General features: G+C 38.1%; 2 protein-coding genes and 2 long non-coding RNA genes across 6 annotated transcripts; 1 reads left to right on the top strand and 3 right to left on the bottom strand.

The window, feature by feature from the left end:
• Positions 1-5,235: 5,235 nt before the first annotated feature.
• Positions 5,236-7,016, bottom strand: LOC131004830 (uncharacterized). The gene is made up of 2 exons (XR_009095117.1): positions 5,737-7,016; positions 5,236-5,417 (listed from the first exon to the last, which is right to left on the bottom strand). It is a non-coding gene; the product is annotated as an uncharacterized LOC131004830 (long non-coding RNA).
• Positions 5,361-14,754, top strand: LOC131004828 (uncharacterized). 3 transcript variants are annotated; one of them, XR_009095115.1, is made up of 4 exons: positions 5,361-5,501; positions 7,677-7,739; positions 13,840-13,902; positions 14,526-14,754. XR_009095115.1 is itself a non-coding variant. In XM_057931581.1 (3 exons), the coding sequence occupies exon 3, from the start codon at positions 9,463-9,465 to the stop codon at positions 10,525-10,527; it is 1,065 nt and encodes a 354-aa protein (XP_057787564.1). In that variant the 5' UTR covers positions 5,361-5,501; positions 7,677-7,739; position 9,462; the 3' UTR covers positions 10,528-13,186. The 3 variants fall into 3 exon arrangements, 1 of the variants encoding a protein (XP_057787564.1); XR_009095114.1 differs by lacking the exons at positions 13,840-13,902; positions 14,526-14,754 and adding an exon at positions 8,363-8,657; XM_057931581.1 differs by lacking the exons at positions 13,840-13,902; positions 14,526-14,754 and adding an exon at positions 9,462-13,186.
• On the bottom strand, positions 11,400-13,828 carry LOC131004829 (uncharacterized). The gene is made up of 2 exons (XR_009095116.1): positions 11,901-13,828; positions 11,400-11,581 (listed from the first exon to the last, which is right to left on the bottom strand). It is a non-coding gene; the product is annotated as an uncharacterized LOC131004829 (long non-coding RNA).
• Positions 14,755-15,830: 1,076 nt separating the features above from the next.
• On the bottom strand, positions 15,831-16,671 carry LOC131004826 (ethylene-responsive transcription factor ERF017-like). The gene has a single exon (XM_057931580.1). It carries the CDS (start codon positions 16,511-16,513, stop codon positions 15,986-15,988), a length of 528 nt encoding a protein of 175 aa, XP_057787563.1. The 5' UTR covers positions 16,514-16,671; the 3' UTR covers positions 15,831-15,985.
• Between the last annotated feature and the right edge of the window lie 293 nt (positions 16,672-16,964).

The raw sequence follows: 16,964 nt of genomic DNA, 5'->3' as shown, positions 1-16,964 counted from the left end.
ATGCATTTTTACAATTAGCCTACGTACCCCTTGATAAATTTTTAAAAAGAAAAAAGAAAAAAAACCGAGCCGTGTGGCTTTAATTTGAAACGTCAAGATCAATATAATATATTCCTTTCGTCTTACTTCAAGTGTCTTATTTTTTTTTTTTCGGCACGAATGAGAGTATTAGATGTTGTGCAACGTTAAAAATTGGGTGAGCCCAAAAAAGCTCTCATTTAATTATATAAAATCTGAAGTCAACAAAATAAATAAATAAATAAACATTTGAATTAATTAAACTTTCCCTTTCCCAAAATAATTGAAAATTTTTTGTGATGATTTTGCTAAAAAATTCTGCCAGTAATTGAAAATCTGAAACATTTATTTCAGTTTTCTCACCTAAGGTTTTACAACTACAACTTGAACACTACAGTTAGAATTGGCATTCAAGTGCCATAAATATAGATGCAATACTTCAACATTCTCACAACCCCAATCCATATTCAATGGCAACCAAAAAATATCTGACAACTAGTGAAAGAAATCAAATAGTCCAATTTCTTCTTCTAAACTGGAGCTAGGGAAGATGAATGAAGTTGAGGCTCCCTTTGGAACATCACCAAAAACAATTAGTCGACTTTGCGCTGCAACAAATTAAGAAGCAACAAAATGAAGGTAAAATCATATGCACCTATAAATTAAGTGGTAAGTTCACTATTAAAAAAAAACAAAAAGTTCACATTAATTTGGATTTGATATCAAGCTTTGGAGCTATTCAATAGAGGTTGAAACAAGAGTTTCAGGCGTAATTTCATCATTACTGCAGAGGGATTTTCTTAGAAGAGGGCGATTCTATGAGGGCGACGCGATGGGTAAAGGTTGGGAGAGAGAAGGGAGGCGTGAGAATGGGCCCGAAACGAGAGGGTTAAGGGTGAGTTAGATTAAGGTTAGAATTAGGAATAAATTAATAACTTAATTACATATTTATTGACCCTTATTTTTTCTATAAAAAAAAACAAGACATTTGAAGTGGGACAATCCAAAAAAAAAAAAAAACAAGACACTGGAAATAAGACGGAAAGAGTACTACCTAAGGCTTGGAGCTACCAAATCTCGTATAGAATCACTACTCGCCCACTGATGTCACCAAGATCGAATTTGGTGAGCACACTGACCCTCAAATCTAGTGGTAGAGCCACACACAGGCTAGACTGAGCCCACCCCCAACTATTCATTTTTTTAAACATGTAATTGGATTAAAAGGGAGGGGGGAGGGGGAACATAACAGAACCCATCACCCACTCGTCTCTGAAATATTTAGGGCATCGCGCGCTACAATTAGCGATTTGGAACCACAACAGTTAATAGTTCTTTTCACTTTTTTATGAAAATTGTAGTTCTCACTAGAACCACACTATATGTATAAACTGATTATAAAGCAGAAAATACATAGAAAGATTGAGGGTTTTGGAGTGCCTTGAAGAGGTTAGCCGACGCCGACCCTGCCATTAACCGTCCATGGTGAGGACGCAAGGGAGGGAGGACGACGGTGTCGTACAACCAGAAACAAAGGCGTGGTGTCGACGTCCCCTCGTCAATGGTTGTCGAGATGAATACGCGAGGGAGGAGAGAGATGAGAGGCACGGTGGTCCCAGCCTTCTCTTTGAAGGCTATTATGACCGGAGACGATTGTAGCTGATCTGCCGGAGGTGGCGGCGATTGCAAATTTGGAGAAAGGGGTGAATGCATATTCTATGCGTGCGCGTGCTGAGTCTAAATGGGCCGGTGTGTGTGTTTCATACTCTCTCCGTCCCCCGAAATAACTTCCTAGAAGGGAGGGACATAGGATTTAAGACACAAAAGGAAAAAGGTTAAAAGTAAGGACAAATAGGGTATTAAGAATGGTAAAAAAAGTTAAAAATAAGAGTAAATAGAGTATTATTAGTGGTGGAGTATAGTCTAAAAATAGAAAGAATTTTTTTTGAGGACAAACCAAAAAGAAAAACTAGAAAGTTATTAATTTGGGGGACGGAGGGAGTAGTTATTAACAAATGAATTGGGTTTCAAGTTATAAGCTCAAGCTTTTAATTTGTCTTTTGGGCTTTAAGTTTTTGGGCTTATATTTAATTCTTCACTATGGGCTTGTGAGTTTAAACAATTCATGGGTCTGCACAAAGGATTAACCAATGATGTAACTTATTTAATTATGCATAATTATACTATGGACTCAAATTGATTAGTTGGTAATAGAGTTATTAATTTCTCATTTTAAAGTTATTTCTATAACCTTCTTAGTTCAAAATTTATTTTAGTAAAAAGAAAATTTCTCAATAAATTAACTATAATAATTATTCATTTTAGTCAAGATTATTTTATATCTCTAAGTCTTTTTGTGGAATTATTTGATTGTATCTAACTAGGTGTAACGCGATTAGAATGTGAATTTTTAATTTGAATTATTCAAGTTAGCTATCAAGTTCAAGTTTCGCATGTGAGATTGATTTAAGTTCAAGTAGTGGTTAATTGTTCTCCATTTTAATATTATTGTATATCGTCAAGGGACCGCTCAATGAGTCTACGACGTCACAGTCCTTGGTATGCCACAATGTGATATACATGTTAAAGTTATGGTTGCAACTATAGTCACCAGGGCCTGCATAATGGGTCTTGCGACTTTCAGTGAATATTACAGCAAAACATAGGTGTACCATTTTATTAATTTGAACAATTATTGCATGATATGACTTATTGAGTATACTCTGTATTGATATTGGAGACGCGTCGACAGTCGAATGGACGTGTCAAGTCCTTTTATTTTTAAAAATATGATGTTTTTATTTGCACCTAATACTATACTTAAAGTTTTTGCTCATGGTAGAGTTTGCATTTCAAACTACTTCTAAAATTATGTTTGTCATGCCTTTATACATTCAGTTCAAGTTTTATTTGAGTATTTTATTTAAGAGTTTGTTCCTTTTGAAAATGATTTCTATAGTGATCAGAATTATTATTCTATAGTGTGTTTCCGAGTTTAAAAGTTATTTAAATTTATATTTTATACTTTAATTAGATTATGGTGTTACAGTTGAGATAGCATTTTCTGCAATGAAGATTGTCAAGAGTGATTTATGTAGTCATATGAAGAGTTTGAGGGTTTTTTAGGACAATAACTTAGATTGATTTGGAAATTAGGACAATAACTTTCGAACTTGTAAAAATAGGACACTATTTTTTTAGAGTAAAATAGGACACTAATTAATAAGTATTTTATTAATTATTGTCCTATTTTACTCTAAAAAAAATTAGTGTCCTATTTTTACAAGTCTGAAAGTTTTTGTCCTAATTTTCAAATCAACATAAGTTATTGTCCTAAAAAATCTCCTGACTCTCATATGAAAGATGAGTGAATGAATAACAATTTAGTCGTGTACATTAATTGAGAGAATGATATTTTCTTTAACAATTGATATTTTCAATCGACGGGTACACATAGAAATTAATTGTTATTTCTTTCTCAAGCAAAAAAAAAAAAAAAAACTTGTCAAGTATTTATTCTTAGAGCATCCACATCGATCGGCTCATAATGCTGACTCGAGACAGCCCAAGCGATGAGCCAATCGATGCAGCCTTCCCTGACTCGAGCTACGGCTCATCCAACCTTTTCTCCAATCGCATGCATTGCACACACCTTTAAAAAAAAAGTTAAATTTGATTTTCGAATTTCAAAGTGCAACGGCCAAAAATGAATCTTTTAATTTTTTTCCTTTTTCCCCCTTCATTTCTTCTATTTAAACACCTTCCTTTTTCATTTCTTCTCACATCTTTCATCAAATTCACCTCACTTCTTAACTTATGTATGTTTTATCTTTTTAAATTTTATGTAATTTAAATTTTCGTAATTTAAATTAATGAAATTTTAATTCAAATAATTGTGTGATGTAAATTGGTGCTATTTAAATTAAATAAAAAAAATACAAAAATCAAAACTAATGGATATGAGCCAGACCAATGCATGCATTGGCTCCTAAGTGGTCCCAGAGCATGGATGAGCAAACAACTAACTCAACCAATGTGGATGCTCTTAGATTATTTGTAGTATATATATTGGATCTATTTAATATATATGAAAATATTATTCATTTTTATTACTATAATGCTTTAAAAAAAAGTATGGACTATCTAATTTTTTTTGGCATGGGGCCCTTACAAGTTCAGTCCCTGAATAAGAATTTCTAACTCCGTCACTGCTCAAATCATTACCTTAGCTACGTATTCCAATCCAACGGTGTCGAGGGCCTCCAGATCTCCATCGAGGATGAGGTGTGTGTCCCGGTCAACCCCCACCGGGACTCAGCCTTAGGCGGGTGTCGTGTTATTTTTCTATTTTTTTAATATATATATATATATACACTCTCTCCGTCCCATTACAAATGTCCAAATTTTCAAAATGGGATGTCTCATTACAAATGTCTCATTATTTTTTTGACAAATAATTAAGATACTAATTAACTAATTGTAGTAGCCCGCTCTTTTAATTATGATTAAAACTGGTAAATGCAAATTTTTATAAATAAATCCAATTTATGGTCCTGATTTTTTTTTTTTTAGAAACGGAGTTATTATTTTAGTTTTATATTTTTTTTACGTATGAGAAAAACGCGACGAGCATTATTGAGCCATTCAATAATTATTATTTCCAAGTTATGAATGACTTAGCAAAGTCATGTTATTTATTAATCGAAAAACAGAAGCAATTATATTTATTAGTGCTACTTGAAGTCGAGGAATTATTCCGACTGCAACGCAGATTAAATCTACGGATTTAATCTAGATATTAAATGGCTTGTGAAATGAATTAAATCTACGTATTTAATTTATACACAAATAATGAACAGAAGCCAGTATTTGATTGCAAAAACGCGATTAAATAGCAGATGCACTAAGTAACCAAGACACGAAGATTTATTATTATTATTTACAATTAGGACATCACACTATACACGCATAATTACCACCGCCGTTTTCCATCAGCCATTTCCGTTACTTGGAAGAGTAGTTTTTTTTTTATTTTCACAATTGCTAGAATTTTATCTTATTGTGGAACGACTTTAGTCCTTGATTGCACCAGAAGATCATACATTCAACTCTCAAATCATCTCTAGATTCATCTTGACTCCACTATCTAATTATATAATCACCACCAACATTCCACCACGAAAGAGAGAGTTTTAAAAAAAAAAAAAAAACAAAATGTTGCAAAGCAAGATAAGATAAGGAAAAGTGTGCACTACAATCCTTTGCCCACCACCTTTTGCTTTCCTCCACTACATTCTCCCCACCACCTTCGATTCTTGAAAGCTACTAGCCAACACTTCTTCAAGCAAACAATTCAGCAGCAACCTTCCTCCATTCACCTCCATTCATTCCTTACTCACCTGTATTTGTTAAAGTATCAACCTTATTTTAGTTCATCTCATACAAATCAACAACAAACAGCTAACGAACACCAAGCATAGCAGGTATATACTAAGCTCAGCTCCAGTTCATACATCATATCATCAAGCATATGTTTAAAAGGAAATACATAGTATACAGGTGTGTATATATATATGCATAGATGGATTAAGCAAATCACAGTGCCTAGTTTCAATCTCTAGCATAACCGATATGTATAGAGAGATCAAGAGTATTACTAACTTAGCAGAGTATTACTAACTTAGATTTATAAGGGGAAAAATGAGTATTTTACTGTACCTGTTTCAATGTACCGAGAAGGAGCCGACTTGACTATTCCGTCGAACGAGAGGTGGACGGCGGTGACTCTCTCGCCTGAGCTAAGAGGACCGAGAACTCGGCCTTTCCCTCGTTCGTGTACACGAGTGAAAGAGGGGAGCAGCGGACACCGCCCTACCCTGATTTACTACTCATCGGAGAATCGATGAGGGCGTCGGACACTCTCCTGCTCGCCGGAATTTCATAGTAGAGCGGCGTCGAGCTGAGGCGATTTCTGAATTAGGAGTAAGGATTTTCCTCCGCTCCATAGATTGAAAGGGGGAGATGACTTGGGAGTAGAGAAACAGAGAGCAAGGTCGAGAGCAGCAACTCCAGTCGGCGGCGACTCCCGGCGAAGCAGCAGCAGTCGGCGCTGACCATCGGACGAGCAGCAGCAACTCCAGACGGCGGCGATGGCTCCAGACAACGGCGGCAGCAACCTGGTAGTTGACTCTAGGGCACGATTTTGGGGGCTCTGCGCTGAGGAGAGAGAACGACGCTGATTTGAAGTGTCGAAAATCGAAGCCAACCGGAGCCGACTGCCGCTGCACTGCCGGGGTAGGAGGAGCCGACCTGTGCGGAGGATGGAGCCGAGCGAGCAGGCTGGAGAGGAAGGGGCGAGCAACTCCTTGAGAGAGAGAGGAGAGTGAGACGGCAAGGTGTGCCACCCTCTGCCAGGCACGGCCGCGCCGGCAGCGGCGGCGGCGCCCGCCTCGGCTGGAGAGGGATCGAGAGAGAGAGAGAACCGAAGCGTGCGTCTGTGTGTGTGTATTTCTTTGAGAGAGAGAGAGTTATGAAATTGTGTGGGTGAGAAAAAAAAAAAAGAAGACCGAGAGTTGAGTAAAGAGATAGAGGTTTGGGCTTTTGTTTTTTTTTTAAGTTGGGCTATGTTTTGGGCCACTAATTTCTTTTGGGCCGAATTTTAAGCTTGGGCTTTGTTTAAATTGTTTTGGGCCTTTATTTTTATATTCAATTGGGCCGAATAATTGAGAAGAAATGGACCTTGCTTTATTTGGGCTTCCTATTTTAATTATTTGAACCCAACAACATAATTTTATTGAGCCCAGAATTATTTATCTCAGTTGGACTGCTATTTTTTTTTATTTGAGCCTAGATCTATTTAATTATTTGAGTCCAGTAATATTGTTCCAGTTGGGCCTAATTTATTTTATTCTACAATTGGGCCTTTCCTAATTTAATTCAGTTGGGCCTAACTTTTTAGTGGGCCTCTTTCACTTAATTGATTATTGGGCTTATGTTTTTTTTTTTTTTTTTTTTTTTTTTTTAAGAAATGGGCTACCTTATTATTTAACTGGGCTGCAGTTCAAAGAAAAATGGATACTTATTAATTAGACTATTTATTTAGTTTAATTAATTATCTTTCTCAAAAGATGATTTACATAATAATAATATTGTATTATTATTATGTGCATATTTTAAGTAAATTACTTATTATATGCTAAGCATGACATGAAATTGCATTTTTACTTGCAATAAAAGTATTTAATTGATTTTAATTATAAATCCAATTATTAAAGAAAGACGAGTAAGAATATTGTTGGTATTCTTAACTCAAGAGAAATGTTTTCAATTATTTATTAAATTTTGAAAAGCCCGATAATTTTTATGAGATCACACCTCGATTAAAGCCGAGTTAGTTCTTTATTTTCGATCGAGTACAAAAGCGAGGTTTATTTTACTTTTAGAATATTACGACGAGAAAGGAAGAGTTACATCTTTATTCGACCGCGATAAATGAGAGTTAGTTAAATTTATTAACGAGGATTAATAGTAGAATTTCCGAATATCGTTCGAAAATGTTAGTTCATGCATACAAGATTCATGCATAGTTAAATTACGCTTTCTCATTAATTAAGAATTTTCCTCGAGGCAATGTCTTATTTTATATTCTCGTGATTAAGGTCAAGCGCGAGAGTAAAAACTACACAAGGAGTTAGAGTACCTTAGCAAAACTTTGCTATCAGGTGGGCAATTTCTTACGCGTAAATAAAATGCTATGCATGTGTTATGCTTTATAATGCAAATTGGATCTTCAAGTATGGTATGCTTTATTATGCTTTACGCTAAATGATTTACGCTTGATTACGCTTATTTACGCTTGAATGCTTTACGCTGATAAGTTTATGCCTGTGATTGATGCTTGCGTCTGTTGGGGGAGGCCTCCCTCAACAGTACGATGCCGTGTCCGTTGAGGAGGGCCTTCCTCACGGCGCGATGCCCGTGTCCGCTGAGGGAGGCCTCCCTAGCGGCGCGATGCCAGTATTCCAGTGTTACAACGTCTATTGGGGGAGGCCTCCCTCAATAGTACGATGCCGTGACCGCTGAGGGAGGCCCCCTTCACGGCGCGATGCCCGTGTTCGTTGGGGAAGGCCTTCTCCACGACACGATGCGTGTTGATGATTGTTAATGATGAAGAATGCGCTTATACTAGTTATGAATTTGGAAATGTTTAATGAGCAAAGGATTTGAAAGAAACTTATGCCTCTTATGCGATGTTGTGTTTTGTTGTTGATGTTATGTTATATGCTTGGCAACTGCCCACTAAGTACTCTTGTACTTAGCCCTACGTATGTTTATGTTTGTGCAGGTTGAGCTGTGATGGGCGATGAAGTGTTGTTGCTGAGTGGAGTTTTTGTCGAACTTAAAGTAGGCTCAGAAAGGATACATGTCTTCATACATGTATCTTAGTTATGCATTCCGCTGTAAACACTGATTATTTCAGTTACACCTTCCGTTGCAAACTCTGATAATGTTTTAGCCAAGCCCCTAAAAATGCCTTTTTTTCCTTTTAAGAAAAATAACGCGTATACAAGTTCTTTGAGTACCCTTTTTATGCGAACTATGCCTTTTTCCTTTTTAAGGAATATTTCACGCGTATTCAAGCTCTTTGAGTATTCTTTTATGCACCCCTTTCTAAACCCGCTTCTTAATTTCCCTTCCCCAGTCATGGTTTTCCCGGATTAATTATCCTTAATTAAGGCCGGTCGTGACAGAGTGGTATCAGAGCAGTTCGTTTGCTCTGAGCCTAAGAGTTTATTTAAGCCAAACTTAGAATGGATCACTAAAGTGTCTAAAGTTCAATCGACAAAGCTCAGCACTTCATCGCATCACACTCAACGAAGCAGAATGGTAAGCTATTCCAAGTTTTGAGTTAATGTTTACAAAAAGTGAGAATTATCGTAATAACAAAGTGAGTAACTGTCAATAGCTATGTTATGTTGTTATTGAATGAAATGATTTACGCAAGCGCGATTAAGTATGCCTATAGAATGAATCCCTATGAACATAGAGCTATTAAGATATGAGATCACCACTACGACAGAACATAGAAGCAAACATAGAAAAAAAATTAGATTGTATCTTTTGGTGGCTATAGTGAAGGAAGCAAGATAAGTGATACGTATAGAAAAAAAAAAAAATTTCTTAAGCTGATGATATTATAGCCACTATAAATCTCCATGACTTATGCTTAAGTATCCAGTTTAGATGATGTGATATTATATGCTTAAGGATTGTTATGACTCATAGATTTGAGATGTTAAGGACCCTTAAAGCTTACTACATCAATGCTGTCATTGGAGTTATGACTTGTTTACAAGTTATAATAAGTTGACCTTACAAGAATTCTTTTGAGGTTTGTATTAGATTATGCTAGAGTGTACTAATTGGCACATATTTGCTACCAGAATGCCGCCTAAGAGAGGACGCCCTGCGAGAAACAATAACAATCGCAGAAACCGTAACGCTGTACCCGAAGAACCACAAGATGTTCGAGGACATAACCTACCCCCTCCGCCCCCAACTAGGAGAGTCGAAGAACTCTTTTTAAGGCAAAATCCACCTACGTTTGACGGAACGAGTGAACCGGCTGAAGCTGAGATTTGGGTGCGTGCAATGGAACGCATTTTCAACTTCCTACGTTGTACTGATGAGGAGCGCCTATCTTGCGTCTCTTTCCAACTAACAGGATCGGCTGACTTCTGGTGGGAAGCACGACGAAAAATTCTGACACCTGAACAATGGGCAAGTTATACTTGGGAAGATTTTAAGACAGGATTATATGATAAATATATTCCGAAAAGCTATAGGAAGAAGAAAGAAGCTGAGTTCTACGAGTTGAAGCAAGGAAAGAAATCTGTGGTTGAATACGACAAGGAATTCTGCAATCTGTCTAGGTTTGCTCCACAACAAGTGGACACAGAGGAGAAGATGGCAGAGAAATTTTGTGCCGGACTGCGGTACGAAATTAAGATGGCTCTAGCAAGCCACGGAGGACTCTCATACACGGAGTCTCTGAACAGGGCACTTGACATTGAAGCTGCAATGCCGTCAGACAAGTCAGCCCCACCATTGATCTCAATGCCAAACGATCCACCAGCAGCCTCGCATACTCTCAAAGGGAAGCGCAAGAGGGACAACAACGAAGACAATGTCAATCAGACTAGTAAGAAAGTGTGGCAAGAAAAGGAACGGGACGAACAGTTTATTCAACCAAGGTACGAGGCACAGACTAATCTCGAGCCAACTGGAGGTAACCAAGGTCAGAAAGGAATTTCACCTTGCCCAAATTGCGGTAAGATGCATAGAAGTGTTTGTCGATCTGGGACTAACGGTTGTTACAATTGTGGTCAAAAAGGTCACTACTCCACGCAATGCCCCAACAGACAACAAGGTTCAGCAGTTGGGAACACCCACACTCCCTTGCCAGCAATACGTGGACACTTGCGAAATCAGCCTCAATCACATCAGTGAAAATCTTATGGAGACACCGCAGACAAGAGAAGCCACGCGGGAACTTGAAGACAAGATGAAGGAAAAATACCCCGAATTGTTTTAGCAGAGATATGCAAATTTCGGGACGAAATTTTTGTTAAGAGGGGTAGTATGTAGTAGCCCGCTCTTTTAATTATGATTAAAACTGGTAAATGCAAATTTTTATAAATAAATCCAATTTATGGTCCTGATTTTTTTTTTTTTAGAAACGGAGTTATTATTTTAGTTTTATATTTTTTTTACGTATGAGAAAAACGCGACGAGCATTATTGAGCCATTCAATAATTATTATTTCCAAGTTATGAATGACTTAGCAAAGTCATGTTATTTATTAATCGAAAAACAGAAGCAATTATATTTATTAGTGCTACTTGAAGTCGAGGAATTATTCCGACTGCAACGCAGATTAAATCTACGGATTTAATCTAGATATTAAATGGCTTGTGAAATGAATTAAATCTACGTATTTAATTTATACACAAATAATGAACAGAAGCCAGTATTTGATTGCAAAAACGCGATTAAATAGCAGATGCACTAAGTAACCAAGACACGAAGATTTATTATTATTATTTACAATTAGGACATCACACTATACACGCATAATTACCACCGCCGTTTTCCATCAGCCATTTCCGTTACTTGGAAGAGTAGTTTTTTTTTTATTTTCACAATTGCTAGAATTTTATCTTATTGTGGAACGACTTTAGTCCTTGATTGCACCAGAAGATCATACATTCAACTCTCAAATCATCTCTAGATTCATCTTGACTCCACTATCTAATTATATAATCACCACCAACATTCCACCACGAAAGAGAGAGTTTTAAAAAAAAAAAAAAAACAAAATGTTGCAAAGCAAGATAAGATAAGGAAAAGTGTGCACTACAATCCTTTGCCCACCACCTTTTGCTTTCCTCCACTACATTCTCCCCACCACCTTCGATTCTTGAAAGCTACTAGCCAACACTTCTTCAAGCAAACAATTCAGCAGCAACCTTCCTCCATTCACCTCCATTCATTCCTTACTCACCTGTATTTGTTAAAGTATCAACCTTATTTTAGTTCATCTCATACAAATCAACAACAAACAGCTAACGAACACCAAGCATAGCAGGTATATACTAAGCTCAGCTCCAGTTCATACATCATATCATCAAGCATATGTTTAAAAGGAAATACATAGTATACAGGTGTGTATATATATATGCATAGATGGATTAAGCAAATCACAGTGCCTAGTTTCAATCTCTAGCATAACCGATATGTATAGAGAGATCAAGAGTATTACTAACTTAGCAGAGTATTACTAACTTAGATTTATAAGGGGAAAAATGAGTATTTTACTGTACCTGTTTCAATGTACCGAGAAGGAGCCGACTTGACTATTCCGTCGAACGAGAGGTGGACGGCGGTGACTCTCTCGCCTGAGCTAAGAGGACCGAGAACTCGGCCTTTCCCTCGTTCGTGTACACGAGTGAAAGAGGGGAGCAGCGGACACCGCCCTACCCTGATTTACTACTCATCGGAGAATCGATGAGGGCGTCGGACACTCTCCTGCTCGCCGGAATTTCATAGTAGAGCGGCGTCGAGCTGAGGCGATTTCTGAATTAGGAGTAAGGATTTTCCTCCGCTCCATAGATTGAAAGGGGGAGATGACTTGGGAGTAGAGAAACAGAGAGCAAGGTCGAGAGCAGCAACTCCAGTCGGCGGCGACTCCCGGCGAAGCAGCAGCAGTCGGCGCTGACCATCGGACGAGCAGCAGCAACTCCAGACGGCGGCGATGGCTCCAGACAACGGCGGCAGCAACCTGGTAGTTGACTCTAGGGCACGATTTTGGGGGCTCTGCGCTGAGGAGAGAGAACGACGCTGATTTGAAGTGTCGAAAATCGAAGCCAACCGGAGCCGACTGCCGCTGCACTGCCGGGGTAGGAGGAGCCGACCTGTGCGGAGGATGGAGCCGAGCGAGCAGGCTGGAGAGGAAGGGGCGAGCAACTCCTTGAGAGAGAGAGGAGAGTGAGACGGCAAGGTGTGCCACCCTCTGCCAGGCACGGCCGCGCCGGCAGCGGCGGCGGCGCCCGCCTCGGCTGGAGAGGGATCGAGAGAGAGAGAGAACCGAAGCGTGCGTCTGTGTGTGTGTATTTCTTTGAGAGAGAGAGAGTTATGAAATTGTGTGGGTGAGAAAAAAAAAAAAGAAGACCGAGAGTTGAGTAAAGAGATAGAGGTTTGGGCTTTTGTTTTTTTTTTAAGTTGGGCTATGTTTTGGGCCACTAATTTCTTTTGGGCCGAATTTTAAGCTTGGGCTTTGTTTAAATTGTTTTGGGCCTTTATTTTTATATTCAATTGGGCCGAATAATTGAGAAGAAATGGACCTTGCTTTATTTGGGCTTCCTATTTTAATTATTTGAACCCAACAACATAATTTTATTGAGCCCAGAATTATTTATCTCAGTTGGACTGCTATTTTTTTTTATTTGAGCCTAGATCTATTTAATTATTTGAGTCCAGTAATATTGTTCCAGTTGGGCCTAATTTATTTTATTCTACAATTGGGCCTTTCCTAATTTAATTCAGTTGGGCCTAACTTTTTAGTGGGCCTCTTTCACTTAATTGATTATTGGGCTTATGTTTTTTTTTTTTTTTTTTTTTTTTTTTAAGAAATGGGCTACCTTATTATTTAACTGGGCTGCAGTTCAAAGAAAAATGGATACTTATTAATTAGACTATTTATTTAGTTTAATTAATTATCTTTCTCAAAAGATGATTTACATAATAATAATATTGTATTATTATTATGTGCATATTTTAAGTAAATTACTTATTATATGCTAAGCATGACATGAAATTGCATTTTTACTTGCAATAAAAGTATTTAATTGATTTTAATTATAAATCCAATTATTAAAGAAAGACGAGTAAGAATATTGTTGGTATTCTTAACTCAAGAGAAATGTTTTCAATTATTTATTAAATTTTGAAAAGCCCGATAATTTTTATGAGATCACACCTCGATTAAAGCCGAGTTAGTTCTTTATTTTCGATCGAGTACAAAAGCGAGGTTTATTTTACTTTTAGAATATTACGACGAGAAAGGAAGAGTTACATCTTTATTCGACCGCGATAAATGAGAGTTAGTTAAATTTATTAACGAGGATTAATAGTAGAATTTCCGAATATCGTTCGAAAATGTTAGTTCATGCATACAAGATTCATGCATAGTTAAATTACGCTTTCTCATTAATTAAGAATTTTCCTCGAGGCAATGTCTTATTTTATATTCTCGTGATTAAGGTCAAGCGCGAGAGTAAAAACTACACAAGGAGTTAGAGTACCTTAGCAAAACTTTGCTATCAGGTGGGCAATTTCTTACGCGTAAATAAAATGCTATGCATGTGTTATGCTTTATAATGCAAATTGGATCTTCAAGTATGGTATGCTTTATTATGCTTTACGCTAAATGATTTACGCTTGATTACGCTTATTTACGCTTGAATGCTTTACGCTGATAAGTTTATGCCTGTGATTGATGCTTGCGTCTGTTGGGGAAGGCCTCCCTCAACAGTACGATGCCGTGTCCGTTGAGGAGGGCCTTCCTCACGGCGCGATGCCCGTGTCCGCTGAGGGAGGCCTCCCTAGCGGCGCGATGCCAGTATTCCAGTGTTACAACGTCTATTGGGGGAGGCCTCCCTCAATAGTACGATGCCGTGACCGCTGAGGGAGGCCCCCTTCACGGCGCGATGCCCGTGTTCGTTGGGGAAGGCCTTCTCCACGACACGATGCGTGTTGATGATTGTTAATGATGAAGAATGCGCTTATACTAGTTATGAATTTGGAAATGTTTAATGAGCAAAGGATTTGAAAGAAACTTATGCCTCTTATGCGATGTTGTGTTTTGTTGTTGATGTTATGTTATATGCTTGGCAACTGCCCACTAAGTACTCTTGTACTTAGCCCTACGTATGTTTATGTTTGTGCAGGTTGAGCTGTGATGGGCGATGAAGTGTTGTTGCTGAGTGGAGTTTTTGTCGAACTTAAAGTAGGCTCAGAAAGGATACATGTCTTCATACATGTATCTTAGTTATGCATTCCGCTGTAAACACTGATTATTTCAGTTACACCTTCCGTTGCAAACTCTGATAATGTTTTAGCCAAGCCCCTAAAAATGCCTTTTTTTCCTTTTAAGAAAAATAACGCGTATACAAGTTCTTTGAGTACTCTTTTTATGCGAACTATGCCTTTTTCCTTTTTAAGGAATATTTCACGCGTATTCAAGCTCTTTGAGTATTCTTTTATGCACCCCTTTCTAAACCCGCTTCTTAATTTCCCTTCCCCAGTCATGGTTTTCCCGGATTAATTATCCTTAATTAAGGCCGGTCGTGACACTAATGGGCCCACCACCTACTATCTCTATACCTACTTTTACAAATTCTAATTTATTTATCTCTCTCCACCAACTTACTTTATCTACTAATTCTTAATCTTCGTACCCAAAAGTAATGAGATATTTGTAATGGAATGGAGGGAGTACATCTTAATTTCCTTTGATTCAAAAAATCAATAGAGAAATATGGTTTTTACAGAGGATCAGTTGTCGTCGTTGTATATGTATATGAAAGATCACGCCACTTGGATTTGTTCGATAGGATCATTGTAGATAAATGCCAGAGATGAACTCAATCTTGAGCTGCAATTTAGAGGGTGTTTGGCTAAGCTTATTTCAAAGAGCTTATAAGCTCTTGGAGCTTATGAGATGTTTCAAGAGCTTATAAAATGTAATTTTTAAGAGCTTATAAGTTGTCAAAGTGTTTGGATAATTGAGCTTATAAGCTAGAGAGAGAATTTTTTTGTTAGAGAGAGAAAATCGAAGAAAAATAACTTAAATGATATATGATAAAAATAATAAATTATAGTTGAAAAATATTTGTAAAAAGATTGTTGCATATGAGATTATAAAAAAATAAGTTGGGTAGAAGAACTTATATTTGGCGGAACTTATAAGCTCTTGGAGCTTATAAGCTGTTTGAAAGCTTATTTTGCCAAACACTTTGAAGGAGCTTATAAGCTCAGCCAAACACCCTCTTAATCCATACTCAGAGTTTTTAGTGCTTTTGGATTGCTGATATATATGATGAATTGCTCAGCGGGTAGTAGGGTTTAATTAGGGTTAGGGTTAGGGACTCTTTTTCTTTTACATGCATCTTATCCGTGGATGAATCACTCCCTCTCTTTCTCTCTCTTTCTTCTCTCTCCAGGTTATAAAATTAATTGTGTTTAATTTGGTAGCAACATATATGATGAATAATTGTATTTATTTTGATTCCATACAAAAATTGTACATGTGTGCACTATATAACCATACTACATATAATACAAAATCGAATACGAAGACCTTCACATTTCTTTTTGTTGTTTGTAAAAAGAAAAAGCTTCACATTTCTTAGAAATTCCAAAGCCGATGATCATAGCACTCGTCCTCATCTTCATAAACCCTAGTTTCATAATATGGATCCATATACATTTCACCGGGCTCCACAAAAAGCCCGAAATCCGCAACGCAGCCCGCATTGTCCACCATTTCCCAAAACGACCCATCAATCAAGTCCACCGTCGCGGAATCTTCCGAGGCCCGAGCCCGAAACCCACCGTCTCCTCCGCCCCCCGTTGCCGCCTGCGGGCCAGCTCCCCAACTATTCGCGTAGCGCTGAGCCACGACCTGAATCTCGGGCGGGGACAGCGACTCCCCGCCCGGGATGTCAGGCGGGTCGTCTGGGAAGTTGAACTTGGCGGTGCGGCCGCGTAGGCAGAAGAGGGCGGCGTCGAAGGCCCGAGCCGCCTTCTCCGGTGTGCCGTAGGAGCCGAGCCATATCCGTTCCCGGCTGTTGGGTAGGCGTATCTCGGAGACGTATTTCCCCCATTTTCGCTTGCGCACGCCCCTGTACTTGCCCCCGCCTCCGCCCTCCGCCATCTCCTCCGCCGCGTGGACAGTTCGCTTCTTGTTTGATCAAAGTCCCGTCTGAGAACTGCATGAAACTCAAAGAGCTCAAATCGAGTGTGTTTGTTTAATTAATTGCATTCGTGTGCATATATATATATATATGTGTGTGTGTGTGTGTGCGCGTGTGTCTGTGTGTGTGTATACAGACCAAATAGATGTTGAATGACTTGAATCCCAACAAATTTGGAATCGAAAGCATATGTCAAAACGAATGTCTGAGCGCGTTGACTCGAGAGAAATTGATTATTAAAATTACACGCGGTTGGTCTAGAAAGGATAATTATATATATTTCTGTTTTAGGAAAAATATAGTTTGTGCAAAGGGTTTGCTTGATTGATTTGATTAATATTGCAGTTTATAGATATTCCTTGGTTTAAACTTTAAACGGCTTCGGAAAAAACTTCAATGCAATCGCTTAAA

The sequence above is a fragment of the Salvia miltiorrhiza genome, unplaced genomic scaffold, assembly GCF_028751815.1.
Source record: "Salvia miltiorrhiza cultivar Shanhuang (shh) unplaced genomic scaffold, IMPLAD_Smil_shh original_scaffold_462, whole genome shotgun sequence".
Taxonomy (NCBI): domain Eukaryota; kingdom Viridiplantae; phylum Streptophyta; class Magnoliopsida; order Lamiales; family Lamiaceae; genus Salvia; species Salvia miltiorrhiza.
The sequence above is the reverse complement of the archived record's forward strand: the minus strand, read 5'-3'. Positions and strand labels throughout refer to the sequence as shown.

What these genes read in the sequence shown, in the direction of transcription:
- LOC131004826 (XM_057931580.1), bottom strand. Translation starts at nt 16,513, where the DNA reads ATGGCGGAGGGCGGAGGCGGGGGCAAGTACAGGGGCGTGCGCAAGCGA.
- LOC131004828 (XM_057931581.1), top strand. Translation starts at nt 9,463, where the DNA reads ATGCCGCCTAAGAGAGGACGCCCTGCGAGAAACAATAACAATCGCAGA.